Below are 16,924 nucleotides of genomic sequence, written 5' to 3' on the forward strand. Positions count from 1 at the left end.
ATTGCATTTGTGTACATTATTATTTTTATGATTATTATTTTTGTAAGGAATAAATACAAGTTCTTGGAATTTTGCATAAAGACTAGTTTTGACAAGTTTAATGTTTCATTATGCTATGACATTAATGTTGACATTTAGGCTGCTGCTGCGGCAATCGATCCTTTTCAACAGTTGATAATATAAAACATACCCTGATAATGTTCACAAACCATGAGCTTTTAATGGAGTTGAACTTAGGACCTTATGATTACAAACCCACTACCATATCCCATATGTTCAGATAAATAGAGTTGTTATGCATGAAATTACTGATGACCGATGAAGTGTTACCTACGAATATTCCGTACGTGTTGTAAGCTCCACAACATTGCACTCTGAATGATGCAGCACATTGACGTATTTGTATTTTATTATAGTGTGTAAAAGTCATAATATAGTCTTCTGTTGGATTCACATAATTAACGATACTAGATGCAATTGTACTAACTATTACTGACAACTTTGGTACTATGATAAACAGAGTCGTATACTATGATAAACAGAGTATATACTGTATATTATCTTGCAATAAAACAGGCTATATTCTTTCAAAACACACTAAATACAGAAGCAGCAATATCACCTGAAGTTAGCCAATATACATCTTTTTTTTTAGTTGAAATCAATTATTTAAAGAGCAAACCCAGAAAATATGTTATATCTTTTTAATGGTTAAATTTGAAAAAAACTATTTGTTTACATTCTTAGATTTTTTAGCAAAAAATTTTAAATGTATTTTAATCACTTAATTTTTGTCTGTTTTAATGAATTTATATGTATAATTGCCAAAGTCAAAAACAATAATAAATTGTCCAAACTATACATATTATTTTTTTCAGTTGGATGTCTATTTGAAATACTGTCTATATTTTTCATTGAATTTGTAATTCATAAAACGTTTACCATTTCATAGAATTTCTACTTTAAGTTATTTAAACTAAATATCTCATAAAATATTGATAACTTAATACTTTGAAATTAAATGTTTTGATTGAATTTCTAAAGTTTTTTTTATTTCCAAACTGATTGTCTGCCCTGAAGATCCCATAGTGCATAAAGCTAGCAGCGTTGATCGCATGGTGACGTTAGCTTTTAGCTGATCTTAATTGAACGATCGAAGAAGGCTTAAAATATTGTCCTGAGTCAAGGTTTCATTAAGCTCTGTCTACACTATCAAACTTTGTGTGACAAAAAAATATGAATGTGCCCATATATGGACATGATGATGTCATATCACTACCATATTTGGGCATATCACTACCATATTTGGGCACATCACACTTTTTTTGTCAAACTACTTTGATAGTGTAGACAGTGCACCTTAATATTTGAATGCTGTAAATGAAATAAAATAACTCTACAGGCTAATGTTTAAGAAAAATTAAAATTGTATAAAAGAAAGAAAAAGACAGTTTTATTTTAGAAGACAGCTGGACTTCTCAGTTGTTACGTTGGAATAATATTAATTTGATTCTAAAAATTTGTAATAATAATATATCCGGTTTAAAATGATGATAATGACAGTATGACTTACTTGTCATTAGAAATATTGGACTATTAATTGTGAAAATTAAATATGTTTAGTCATCAACCAACAATACATTTTGTTTATGTATTCTTTTATCGAGTCTAATAAAACGTGATGTAACTGATATTATTATGTGTTCATGCCTTGTACATATAAAATAAGTAATTGATTTTTTTAGAAAATATTCCAATATTTTTATTACTAATAATTTTACTAAATTTCAAGAATACAAGTAACAAGTCAATAATAATAAATTACCAAACTTTTGATTTTCCTAATAGTAGAGGAAAATTGGAGCAAAAAAAAAATTGTATGTCAGTTATGCATTAAAAAGGATTATAATTATTAAATATTAATAATAATTATATATATATTATTGTATTAGCATTAATTGTGTTTTACTGACCTAGAACTGGTTGACCTACTTTTATATACCTTAAATTTGCATAATTTTTATTACTTACAATAAAGGGTATGTTTACACATATAGATATATTTAGTTTGATGCAGAGTCTACAAATCAATAGGTGGTTTGACAAAAAAAAAATTCAAATCAAAATCAAATAAACCGTTATTTTGCATTGCATTTAAAGGTTGCAAAACAGGTTGAATGAATTTATATTTTAACCATTATTTTGACAATGCCACTTAATATAACCAAATATTTCAAACTGGTAATCGCTCTGAAAATGTTAGAAGCAATGCAAAAATTTGGAGATACATTTTAGCAGAAACATTGAATGCATGGTTAAAGCTCTGTCTACACTATCAAACTAGTTTGACAAAACAAAGTGTGATGTGCCTAAATGATATCATATCATCATCATGTCCATATATGATAGTGATATGCTTAAATATGGTAGTGATATGACATCATAATGTCCATATATGGACACATCACATTTTTTTATCACATAAAGTTTGATAGTGAGCTTAAAAAAACTTATTATTATGGAGCTTTTTCATGTGCTAAGTGATGCAAAAGATGTTGTCCTCCTCATCTTGAGTGAGTGCATTGAACGCACACATAGTCTAGTGCACCATGAGAAATACAGAAAGACATACACATAGTCTTATGAATGTTTAACAGTATTGATTGGATTTGACATTAATAGGATTGTGAATTATGAGTGTGAATGACTTCACTGAGTGTGTCTTTATTTCACATAAACCTTCTGCAAACATCACTCTTACATTTGTTTGCTTAATTTTTTTCACCTTAAACATCTATATTAAATTTATATTTAATGTGAGAAGGAATTAAATATTTATTTGGTTATTTTTTTGGCCTAAAATATCTATATTGATTTAATGTACTTAAGTTTAGTTAATTAAATTATGTCTGTAGAAGGAATTACAGTTGGTTAATTTTCACCTTAAACTTCAAATGTGTATCACAACTGTGTGGTTCTTTACTTACTTACTACCATAAAGGTCATGGTTCTTCCGTTGGTGTACCACAACCACTACTACCATAATGGAATGTGTTTCTTGGTGTACCACAATAGTTTGGTTTGAACTACCATAAATGGTCATGGTTTTTCTGTTTGTGTACCACAACCACTACCATAATGGGTGGTTCTTTACTTGACCATCATGGAACATATGTCTTCTCTTTGTACTGCAATAGTGTTGTATGATGTGGTTCAATACTTGAACTACCATAATGTGATGTGTTTCTTCTCTTGGTTTACCGCAATGATGTGACCTACCATATGGGCCATGATTCTTCTATTGGTGTACCGCAATGGTATTCTTCTACTTAAATTACCATATGCCATGTGGTTCTGAGTAAAATTTAAATTGTCTGTTTCTTTTCTTGAAGTATTGTACATTTTCTTTTTGATTAGTGTATGCTTTAAATCAAGTGTTGATTAAATTATATAATTAATTTGTTTTTGTAGGCATCTGTGATGGGAAGTAGTGAAGAATCCCAAATCATCATGGGTAACGGAGGGTGAGTTTTATACTTTATTTAACATCCTCATAATAAGTTTAATTAACTGTATTTGGTTTTCTTATCTTATCATTTTAAATATGTATTTTAATATGAATAACTGTTTATATTGTTTGTAGTATATGTTTCTGATAATGCATATATTTACAAATATGTGTTGAAAGGCAAACTGTATACATGGAGATTATTTTGGGAAACATTTAATGCATCTCAATATTTTGTACAATAATAACATTTGTCTTTGATTAACCAGTATTTACCTATCATAGAAAAGGGAGCATTACAGTTAACATCTTAGCCTAAGGACTTGTTCACACTTAGAAGGTTACTTGTGTGATATGAACAGTCTAAACTAGACAGAAGTTTAGCATAAAATATCTATTGCACTTAAACTACCTACATAATTAATATATATATATATATATTATATGTGACTTTTATTTCTGTTGGTCACTATAGAATATTTCTTCTTTAAGATGGTCCTATAATAACTTTTTTGTTTCATATGTATTATTATTATTATTGTATAAAATTACAATATAGCACAGAATAATACTTTTTTTTTCTTCCTCTAAAAATAAAATCTTTCTAGACACATATAATTTCTATTACCTCTACCTCGGGGAGTATTTATATATTTTTTGCCATAGTACTAGTTACTGAAGGAGATATTTTAATGTCATGTTTCACAAGCTTTTCCCAGAAGTACAGCAGAAAAAAATACTTATTTTAATACCATGTTTCTAACGTATACATAATAATATGATGATGAAATGAATTTCTTTTAGTGATTTTTTGGAAAAAATATTCAATTTTCTATCTACATGACATAAAAAAAGTGTTCATCTATTATAATATGATTGTATTTTTCTAGTGATTTTTAAACCTACTTATTTTCTATATTTTTTTTAAATTTTGAAATTGCTTTTTCTTCATATTTTCAACAAAAGAATTCTGTGATAGAATATACCTTCCCAACAATGTACTTCTAGTTTTCATTTGTAAACGTCCTTAATTATTTTGCATTAAAAATTCATTTTTGTTTGAACATTTTTTAGTAAACTTTATGATATAAATGTTATGCCACCTGACGAGCAACCAACTAGAAAGTTTTCAGTGGTAATTTTTTTTTAATTTTGCATTAATTCTTCATTTTTCTCTTTCAGTAATTTTCCAGAATTCATTTAAGTTTTTTTTACACCTAAATTAATTGCTTTAACTGGGCAGATTTAAGTCAAAAAAAGTTGGAGTAGAAATATTTCCATAAAACCAAATAATATATAATAATTATTTATATTTGTCTTTATTTAACCAATTTTCTTAATTTTATCACTTGACATTTTCAATATAAATTCACAAAAAATTGGTGAATTGAAGATTTTTTTATGGAATTTAAGTTTGCCCAGAATTCAATTAATGCCTTTTTCACAGCAAAACAGTAATCATTTCACATCAAGTCACTTTGTTTCTTCCTTTTCTTACAAAAAAGCATTTTTTAACATTGTTTCTTCTTTATTTACCTCTTTCATGCTTTCCTTACCACAAACTAGTCCTCGCAATGGTCCTTTCTTTGGCATAGATTCCATTTCTGAAATTCCAGAGCCTAGCCGATCTATCCAAGTGGTGAGAATTCTTTGTAGTTGTCTGTTTGTCTGTTATCTGTCTGTCGTAGTTTTAGAATTTTAAATATTCACTTTTGCATGCCTGTTTATTATATAGAATATTGAGTCCTTTATTATTACTAACTTTCTATTGTGTGTTTATCTATTTTAATAGTTTTGCATCAGAATAATGGAGTGAATTTTTGTCCATCTGATGTAATAAAAGTCTTGTTAGGTTTAGACAAAAGTTGTCTTTCTTATTCTATTTTTTAACAGCTGCATTTGTCAGTTTTTAATATAGTTATTGTTTTTTTATATTGATATAAATTGTCTTTAACAACAGTAAGTGTTTACAAGAGATCAATTATCAAATTGGTTTAAAGTTGTATATGTATATTAATGTAAAGGAAGATTGGATGCAAAATATAATTACTGTATTGGAATACTAAACATGAAGTTGGGTCATGTCAAAGGTCATAAAGAATATAATGGAATGACAATTTGAGGATAGGGATACAAATGGGTTTAATACCTATGGGGTATTCTTGTCTCAGTATAATAACATTACCATATTCATAACAAAAATTGGTTATGTAATCTGGAACCAATGAATATTAACTGGATATTGGAGACAACAATATGACAATTCATAAAACTAGCATTCTGTAAATTCTAGTGGAATTGATTAATGAAAAATATTTAAATTTGATATTATTTACAAAGTTATCTTTAATTTGGGACTTAGAATCTCTATCTGGAGAAATGTTGGATTTTCTTATAGCTTTGAAATAATGCAGTAACATATTATTAACAAGTTTAAGATTAATAGAGTAAGAATAAAATTAGTGTTTTTAAAAATTGACATTAATTGTTTGCCATAAAGTGGGAGTTACAAGTTACAGGAATTAGTTGATGCAATCTAAACAGACCTTAACTTCTTCTTCTGGAACCTTGGTCCATCTTTGCAATGGGTGCGTACTCCACCTCCACCATTTTTTGGTGGACAGCTAAAATAAAATTATGAACTACATTAACACGCTATTAATAGTATGTGTTAGCTGTTCCAGGATCCTGGATCCGCCCCTGCTTAATGATTCCAATCAAATTAGTTTACACAGCTAAATTACCTTATATTAGTATTAAGATTTAGTGATTTAGCCACTATAGACAAATTCTTAATCAATTTATATTATGACTCAAAGATTATTACACCACCTGCCCATTTAATGTGTATATTATTTTTCAAATATTATATATTGCAAATTTGTTATTAGTCTGCAATGTGTTTTAGTTGGAGTTTTAATTAGAGGAAATAGGTCGCTAATCAATAATAATAACTTATAAGGACTGTTTACAAATAATACCACATTTTGATAGAAACATAATGAGCTTTCAAAGATAAATTAAATTTAAGTAAATTTATAGTGCAGTGAACTTTCCAAAAAGTAGACTTTTCTCAACTTTTTAAATGGAATATTCTGAAAAATAGACATACACCATAGCTTTTCAGATATGCAAAAACTTTGCCCTGATGATAAGAAAATCTTGCAGAATTCATTTTAAAGAGTAGAATTGGACCTTAAAAATTCTGATTTCGGAGAGTTTGTTGTCTTTAAACTGTGGCTATGTGGAAATGTTATATATACCGTACATTCACTGGTGTTATTTAAAAATAACCTATTATAGTTTGGTTCACATAGTCCATGGATAGATTGTGGTGCCCTTAAAAATAAGTACTTGACAATTGGTTCACCGAAAAATTAAACATTTATTTACAAAATGATGATCACTATAATATGGAGAACCTTATTTTATAGCATCTCAGTTTGAAACAGAAAGCACTAAACATAGAAATTGATATTTTCATTAATTTTTTATGTTCTTTCTATTGTAAATATTTACACAAAATGTCTTTTTATAATGTTATAATTGATATAGATTTAGTATTTTATAAATATTTAATTATAGTTTGTTTAAAATATAAAATTCAATTATGTTTTCGGTTTATCATGGGGTCATTTTAGCAATCTTAATATATTGTTATGATTATAAAACTGTAGTTTTAGTTTATCATAGCTATGAGGTCAACATGCATTCATTTTCTTTTCTTCATACTATTGTTAGTTTGGTATTTAAAAATCGATATCTTACCTGCTATTCCAAAATTAATATTCTGCCATTGAACAGTAACTATGGACAGTTTTGTTATTGAAATTCATTTTTTTTTTCAATTCCTTTATTTTTTCTCCCTCAATATTGTGTGGCAATAAAAAAAGGTAGCTACCATTATTATTTTAAACAAAATGATGCAAATTTTTCAGAAAAAGCTGAAAATATTGGTATAAATGAGAAAGAGAATAAAATGTACTTCTAAAAAGAGATTTTATGTTTGGCTTATGATATTAATTATTTTTATAAATATGAGCAAGGGTGATTCTTGACAATAGCCATTGTTATGAAATAATGCAGTCAATATGTTAGCTAATGAAATACAAAGGTGAAAATTGATTAATATGTTTCTTATTTTTCAAGTAGTTTTTTTTTTAATATTTTATATTTGGCGCATTGCCAAGAATTTATAGCGACTATTTGTAGAATATTAAAATATATATGTTAAAAACAGCTATCATTTATTACCTATACTGCTGTACAATTTATATATGTCCTTTTTTAATTTATAAAATTATATACAAGTGTACAGACAGACAACAAGCTTGTTTACTGTATTTAATTTTTCCTTAACCTATAGACAAAGTTCACGATTAAAACTAAAAAAAACTCCCACATCATCAAATGATTAATGTATTTAACATTTAAAATTTTTAAAACTTATATGAGATATAAATTTTGAATGTTAATTAGCATTTTGTACAATTGCATTGATTGACTTATATCATGTGTCATAACATTATTGCCATCTATTCTTTGCTCTATGGTACATTCAGGAGAAAGGACTGAAACCTTTGTGTTTGGTATGTAACATCCATCTATTGCGTTCATATATTTTACATCTCATTTTCATTAATCAGCATGTATTCAGAGAAAAATGTGTTTAGGTCATCTGATATGAATGTTAATATACTGTAGTCTGTTGGATTTTGTGCAATTGTGTGTGTCACTTCTGTGAGCTGTGTGTTTTCTTTTTCTGTCCTTTCTAATCATTATTATAATTTTAGTTATTATATATATATATATTTTACACACTGGTTAAAATTGTTATTTTTTTCAATGTATTTTCTTGGTTTTGCTCAATATGATAAATAATAATGCATATTTGTATAGTGTCTAATAAATCACTAATGTATCTAGGCATTGTACATGTATGTTTTTATTATTTGAAACAAAGGAGGTTTTGTTTTTAAAAAAACATAGATTTTATATTTTTCTAGAAGTTGAAATATCTTTACTCTCATAACAGTGTTCTATATTTATTAGAACTTTTAAATTTTGCATTCTAGTTTTTGAATAATATTTCTTTTCTTTTTTGGCATGAAATTTATTCTTGGTTCTGCATAGATTAACACAGGAGACCTTTAAACAAAAAACTGATCACTTTAGAAAAGGATCTCCTTAATTGAAAGTGTCAACCTAAAGAGTGTCTCCTTAAAAAAACGTATTATCCTTATTTAAAAGTGTCCACTTAATTAAACTGTCCCGTCATTTTATTTTACTGTTAAGTGCATAACATATATCGCTGGTATATTTTATTCGATGATAAAATATACTGAAATACATATGAAATAAATTAATACCATTTAGCAGCAGGAAAATTCAGAAAATTTGCATTTTATGATTACATATTATATTATTGAAAACGTCCCATTATTTTAAAACGTGTCCCACTGAAATGTTTCCTTAATTAGTGGTGATTAGTTCCATCAAAAAAACATTTATAAATTACAAGTTGATATATTCAGAATAGATAAGAATTTAATGAAGCTTTTTGCTTACAATATCTGTCAATGATAAAAGCAACCTTTGGTGGTGTCATCACTACCATATTTAAGCATATCACTACCATATTTGGGCATATCACGCTTTTTTTGTCAAACTGGATTGATAATATAGGCAGAGCTTTAATTAGACATAGGAATGTAGGCCTTTTGAAATTCACTTCATTGATTATAATTTTGTTTTTTTTTTTTTTTTTTAAAGTCTTGGTGATTTCGAACTGTGGTTAGACTAAAGCTCTGTCTACACTATCAAACTTTATGTGACTAAAAATGTGATGTACCCATATATAGACATGATGATGTCATATCACTACCATATTTGGGCATATCACTACCATGGACATATCACAGTTTTTTTGTCAAACTAGTTTGATAGTGTAGACAGAGCAAGCACATAATTGGTTCTTAGTTAATATTCTATCCTGCAGTCCTGAATACACACCTTAAAGCTGCTATGTATGTAATTACACTAATTAATTACCATGCTATTTTGCCTTAGTATAGTGTTCAAGATTTACTATGTAGTTTGCATATGCCCCAAAACTAGTATAAGTTACATTATATATGTATTATTATTTTTACTGAATTCTAAATAGTACTGCCAGTGTACTTTTCAGTAGCAACATAATTCTAATGAAATCTAGGATTTTTTAATGTTTTTTTTTTGCCAGCCCTTTAGACTAGCTTACTGTAGATTTTACTCCACCATACCATTTTCTTTGTATGAACTAAAGGTGTCATCAAGAGGTCCATGTTCTACTTCTCTGCTTAGGCTTCCCTGACAGAGGGAATGGAAAGAGCAATAGCAAGGCTTCCCTGATAGAGGGAATGGAAAGAGCAATAGCAAGGCTTCCCTGATAGAGGGAATGGAAAGAGCAATAGCAAGGCTTCCCTGATAGAGGGAATGGAAAGAGCAATAGCAAGGCTTCCCTGATAGAGGGAATGGAAAGAGCAATAGCGTAAAGTGTCAGATCTTGTTGCGTACATTTGAAGCTAACTCAGATGTTGTCCAGTTCCCCTCCTTGCCACTCACCAACAGTTTATTTTAGCCTTGTCTACACTATCAAACTTTACTATGTGACAAAAAAATGTGATGTGCCCATATATGGACATGATGATGTCATATCACTACCATATTTGGCCATATCACTACCTTAGGCACATCACACTTTTTTTTGTCAAACTAGTTTCATAGTGTGGACAGGCACTTAAGTCATTAGAGAAACATTCAAATAATAGTAGTAGTATTTATAGTGTTGATTAAAAGGTAAAATACTGGAAACTACTATACTATGTTTTTACATATTAATTTCAAGAGACTGTTTATAGCATTTTGACTCTTCTAATTTCCAGATTAATGTCCTGGGTATTGTAGTGTTGAATGTTGTAAACATTTGTAGATAATGTTATCTTTTCTTTTCAGGTGTATTACATGGTAGGTATTACTGCCAGTGTTACTGTTTCATGTATTGTAAACCTCCTCATTCCGTTACCTTACCCTACTTTTGACATCTGGAAACAATATTGTCAAAAAGTGCTACAGTTGAAGTTACAATCCTTATAGATCCTTTTATCCGTCACAATATTGGTAAAACTGTATGACAAAAAAAATGCTTGGGATATATCTTAATATATTAATAAACAGACATACCGGGTTTTTACCCCCAAAGCACCCCCTCTGTTGAATCCTTTATACTCCTATTTGTTCTACTCTAGAGGATGCTGTAAGTTTCTCTTTGGATCCTTTTTAATCCTTTTTATTTCCATTTTAAAAGGATATTGCTTCTTTTTATATTTGCACAATCAGCATTATTTTAGCGAAATATTATTTGATGCTTTGGTAGTTGTTTAGTTTATTTCTGCAAGTTTTTATGTTCTTCTCATTTTCATATCATACCCATACTGTTAAAAATAACATTTAGAGGTTGCATAATTTTAAATAAATGTCATTCATCCATCATGTCGAAAGAGTAAAATATCATCATGTATAAATATTGTTTAGATATTGGTTGATTTTTATACAGGCTTATTTAGCCTTAACATTTGTTTGAATGTAATGATTAAAAACACAGAGTTAATCAAAAGGTCACAACTGTGTTATTTTACCAATGTAGAGTGAGTGATGGATGTTCTGTAAAAACTCATTATGAAAAATAATGCAATCTACTGAATATTGTTAACAATGACTGTAGTAATATTAATATATTTATGCAATATTGGGCACGATACTTAAAGCCTCTATGCGATTCACATTTAGTAAATTAGCCGGAAGCGAGGATTACTACACACTTGTTTTAATGAGCTTTTTCTCCATATCTCTCTATCATCTCTAGTCTCTTGTGAGGAACCCAAGGCCAAAGACATCTCCACTTGTAACCAGACCTTCTTTGAACGATAATGAATTAGTAGGTGCCTTTATATATATTTATAAATTAACATAATACACACCCTCTACAACCTGTGAAACCATATACCAATATACATGATTAAGTCGCAGCGTATTATAAACAAGATTGTATTAACTAATAAACAATGAAGCGGTACTAATCCGCGCACAATTCCGTTAGCATCCCTAATGGCTTCACTTGATCTTCTCTACTTATGATACAATTACCGTATTCCAGATGCAATGCCGATTTATGAGTGCGCTGTATGCTCCACTTTTTAATCCGTAATTGTCCGAAATGTTTTCCTTTCTCGGAAAGAAGTTACCAAATATTGCATCACCTTTGCAAAGTCATTTAAATTGTACTTGAACTTTTATTAATATAGAATTGAATTTAACTAAATATATTCATTTAATTTCATTTACAATTTACAAAAATAATGCCAATATATTGTGAAATTTTGATGGTGTGATGACCCAGACCTACCTGCATTCTAGTAATGACATGGTGACGTTTTAAAGGCTTCTATTTTCTTGCTGAATTGAACTGCTTGTAAATTAATTTCTTTAACATAATAAAATAATAATATAAGGACCTCTTCAAGTCAGCTGTACTGATGTGGTACAGCTGTTAGAGCTACCCTTGTAAAATAAACTTGGATGAATAAATAAGATTTGGATGATAAAAAGTAAGGCACTTAATAATATTACTTTATATTTTTATTTCTTTCTATCTTTTCTATATCCAGAAAATTCATGTTTATAAAAAGACACTGCAAGCACTCATCTACCCCATTTCTAGTACAACGCCTCATAACTTTGAGGTCTGGACAGCCACCGCCCCTACCATGTGCTACGAATGTGAAGGGGTATTGTGGGGCATTGCACGGCAAGGTGTACGCTGCACCGAATGTGGGGTCAAATGTCACGAGAAATGTAAGGACCTATTGAACGCGGACTGTCTTCAGCGTAAGTTTTACATTTTATATTTACATAGTTTTATATAATCATAGTATTAATATTTCAGGTATCTGAGAACCATGCTATTTTGCAAAGCAGTTTGTGAGGTTGAAAAGACTTTTTTTTCAATATTATATAGTAAAATGTTTTGTAGGTGAATTTCAAACTTATTACTCTTTGTCACATTCATAATATTTTCAGGAACTGATAGCTTTCAAATTTTTATTTTCATCAATGCTGTATATTGAAATGTTTTAAGGAAAATGTTTTAGGTTAAATAGATATCTCAGAGTAAGTATAAATAAAGAGGCAGAAAAAAAACATCTAAACAATTTAAAAAGAAAAGAAAAAATAATTCTTCATATAAAGCAATTTATCAAAGTTTAAAATTAACAAATGAAACATTCAAGTTTGCAAAGTTACTTCTTTTCAAACTATAAACTACAGAACCAAACATTCATTGAAACTAATTTATAGCCAATAACACTAACTACAATATTTTTTTTTTTAAACCGTATAACTTTTTGTTCACATTTCCTTTTTTTCCATAAAGAACATAAATCATGTTTTCTTAATATTATTTATTTATATTTTTTTTTATTCCTTTATACCTTTATCTGTTTTGTATCCATACTTTGCTTGTTTTATGAGCACATCTGCCTCAAGTTTGCTTTTAGGAAACGTTCCCCCTCTAATATATTTTAGATTTATTACAATACTCTTTCATCATAAATTGTTATATTTTTCTAAAGGAGAAAATAAATGTTTTTTTAAATTGATTGATTGATGAAGGTGATGTACGATAATAAATCAGCCTTTGGCGCACCATAGTCGTTGCTATGTGTTCTCACCTGCTGAAGGCTGGGAATGAACACATTTCATGGGATTTGAGTTGTTTTAATGTCATAGTTAAGTTTATTTTCTACATGTTGAATGCTTGTATTAGCTCAAATTATGTACAAATGTATGTCAGGTACACCTTGTAAACATGATAAGCACATACAAATGTACACTTGTGAATGCGGATAACGTGAAGAGCACCCATGTTGATTTAATAATTGTTTAAACATCATCATTAAAGAACAGATTTCCAAAATTGGTTTTAATTATACTAAAGGGTAAGAATGTAATAAGCATTATGAATGGTACATAACAAGCTATTAGATGCTATAGTCTTTTAATGTTATTGCATACTACCCGATGCATAATGAAACCATTCCAAATTGAACAAAAAAGTAGTGCAATGTGGTTGAAAGAAGGTTGAAATTTACATGTTACACTTTTCGCAAAGTGTCAATTTCAACCTGAGATAGTTCACAGTTATGAATTTAGAAAATAAACTACATTCAGAGTTGATTTAGAGTTTTAACACCGGAAAAAACACATTACTATATCATTTGTATATAAATATACATAGAAAAGTGTGTTCTGAATAGTTTTACACATTATAAAAAAAAGTATGAAACTTTCAATCAATCAAAATCTTTCTGACAGTACACTATTTTATTTTAGCTTTACGGTAGGAGATAATAATTTGGTAAATCAAAATTTCTTTTAGTATTAACATGTGTTTATGGTACTGCACTTTGTATGTGAGAATAAGTGATAATTGAGTTATATCATACATGGTGATTAAATATGGTTTTGTTTGTACCATGTCTGAGATTTTTCAGATAATTATAATATTATATCTTCATGTATTCTAATTGCAGTGTCCATGTCTAAGACAAGTAGTAAGTTATTATATTATTCACATTACAGTATTCATCTCCTTTACAGAGGCATTCTTTGAATTGAAACTTTATGGTTTATTTTCCAGGGTTTTTCCCCTTTTTCCAGTTTCACATTAGTTGACTGTTTTCCTTTTAGATTATCACCATTTTTATTTCACTTTTTTCTTTGCATCATTGTTTTGCACATACATATACAACATTTATATAAAAAAAAAAGATATATTTGAAAAGGCCTTTTCAGGCAAATTGTCGTAGTTGAAGGTTAGAAAAATGAAATTCAATCACTAAAATAATGAAGTGACTAATGACATAAATGAATGTTTAAAAATAGTAACAGCCTCATTAATGATATGATCTTTGTTCCTTAATGTTTCTAAGCTGAAAAAATGCATTAATCAATTTGTACTGAACGTTTTAATCAAGAGTATGACTATTCTATTATCAGTTGCCAGTAAGTTTTAATTCAAATTGTACAGAGTATGTTTCGATCAAAGTTCTTCAATAAATTAATTTTTCAATTTTGAAATTGCTAAATTCATGTTTCTATGCGCATTAATGTGTCAATAAAAACTGATTGCAACAAATTTATTAGTTGCTTCCAACTGGAATTGTATTAATATTACAAGATGCACCTTCATCCTGAATAAACATTTTACATTGCTAGATCAATTAGTCAGACTATACTATGTAAAAACAGCTCCCTGCTTGCTTTACAAATGTAATACCAGTCTATGTCAAGTTGCCAGATATATATTGATTTTTCTCCCAATTAATTCCATTAGAGTTAGCTTTATGAAAATCGTGAAGTGTCGCTCTGATAATAGAAGCCGAATCTTTATGGTTTTTGACATTTAATTTATTTATGATTGTTTGTATCGCGATTATGACCGTAAATTGGTAATTTTAATCAGATTGGAATCAATTCAAGCCTTAAAATTAGCTTACCATAAATAAATTTATTACTATTATTACCATATACACTGCATCATTATGAATCCATCATCTTGTCCACCATGATTATTACAAATACAAAGAAAAGTTTAAATAACTTAATTTAAATAATCTCTTTGAAACTGTTATTGGCGAATTTATTTTGTTTGCTGTTGGTTTGGGTTTTGAAATAAAATAAAAGTAAAATAAATACAGTACATTCAGTTTTTCAGTGCTGTATTGGGAAAAATACATACAAAATGTTACGTTAAAAGATAAAGTAACTATAAATAAAAAGATTGAATTGAAAGAAACAAATTTAATATAACAAGTTTATAAAAAAGATTTTTTTTTTCTTTAAAACTACTGTTAATTTAAACCTGGAACCAAAACATCAACACCACTATATTCAAACATTTTATTAGACGATTTTTCATTTCATTTTTAATATGATTTTATTCAATTATAACAGTTTGCGGCACAAGAATCAGCATTGCTTATAGTGCTTAGATTTTATGATGGCTTTGAGATTTCTTTGCTTGAACACTTTAATTGCAACAAAGTTTTACGACTGAGAAAGAGAGTCAATTTTAATAGAGCGTGATGAAGTCCAGTCTGAAAATAACAGAATTTAAATATTGAAAGTACTTTTTGTCGTTCAATAAAAATACTTTCTACATTGTAATCTTAGTTTGAGGCAATTTGCATATCACTATCATCATCACAATCATCATCGTCATTATAATTATCATCATCGTCATCATCATCACAATCACTATCATCATCATCATCACTATCATCATCATCATCATCACAATCAACATATCAATAATATTACATTTTTTAACATAAAATGTGTCTGCAGTATTTAAAAACCATTTTCATCAATTTGTTTTTTTTCATTTGCATGTTTCCATTTAGTATTGAACACCTCCATGTTACAACTTTTTCAATTGCTTTCACACTATATCATTTAATTTGTATTCCATTAGTTCCCGTACACAGACTCATTGACAATTTATAGTTGTACCTTTTTTCTTCTCTTACTCCTTTTTCTAGAAGTCTCTGCCAATGCACTTGTAGATATCTACTGAAAATTCAAAAGCATTTCTTGAATTACCTGTAGATTTCCAATTCCTTAGGTGTTTTGATAACAGTTATAATATTATAGTGACTTGCTCTAATTTTATAAATGTAACTGAAAGGGTATAGATACATGCATAATGTTTAAATGTGATACATTAAAGTCAATGAATCTGTTGTGTGTGAGTGCAAAGATGTATAAAAACTATGAAAAGGGTTACATTAATTTGAATGTCTTCATTATAGTTACATAGCATAGACAGATAGTGATTGACGTCAAAAATTGATTATATTCCCACAAATTTGATTCGTTCCCTCAACTTTTATCAATCTTCATTAGTGACTATTTTCAATTCTTTGTCAATTTAAATGTGCAGGTTTAATAAAATCCCAAGGTTAAAAATGAATTTAGTATTAAGTAGAAATGTTGTAGGTCTATAAATAGTAAGAAACTCTCACTGTTCATCTTGCTTTTCAAATAGATTTCTTATAGTACGTTTTAACATTATAATTCGTTGTCTTTTAGTCTAACTGCACTCTAAATTCTAAATAAAAAGCCAACATGCACTTTTACACATTATTTGTTTAATGTTGTATCTTTCTTTTTATTCATAGCATATAAATCATTTTAATTTGTATAATGTAGGTATTGTTCTCGTGTCAGAGCAGTACATATTATTATTTATATTTCATTTTATTAATATTTTATTAACACCTTCTTAACAAGGTCAAGACCGCTCAACTCCTGTTCTCG

The 16,924-nt window shown here is 28.4% G+C and overlaps 1 protein-coding gene across 9 annotated transcripts in view; it reads left to right on the forward strand.

Annotated features, from left to right (window-relative positions):
• Nucleotides 1-16,924, forward strand: part of LOC144854438 (protein unc-13 homolog B-like) — a 128,360-nt gene that overhangs the window by 76,434 nt on the left and 35,002 nt on the right. For 8 of the 9 annotated variants that reach the window (XM_078712396.1, XM_078712398.1, XM_078712402.1 and 5 more), the window contains 5 exons: nucleotides 3,472-3,524; nucleotides 5,075-5,147; nucleotides 8,071-8,097; nucleotides 11,412-11,483; nucleotides 12,214-12,433. In XM_078712396.1, the coding sequence (XP_078568522.1) occupies nucleotides 3,472-3,524; nucleotides 5,075-5,147; nucleotides 8,071-8,097; nucleotides 11,412-11,483; nucleotides 12,214-12,433 (445 nt within the window). The remainder of the gene's footprint in view (nucleotides 1-3,471; nucleotides 3,525-5,074; nucleotides 5,148-8,070; nucleotides 8,098-11,411; nucleotides 11,484-12,213; nucleotides 12,434-16,924) is intronic. The other variant, XM_078712400.1, reaches the window with a different exon arrangement.

This window comes from Antedon bifida, chromosome 10 (genome assembly GCF_963402885.1).
Source record: "Antedon bifida chromosome 10, ecAntBifi1.1, whole genome shotgun sequence".
In the NCBI taxonomy this organism is placed as follows: domain Eukaryota; kingdom Metazoa; phylum Echinodermata; class Crinoidea; order Comatulida; family Antedonidae; genus Antedon; species Antedon bifida.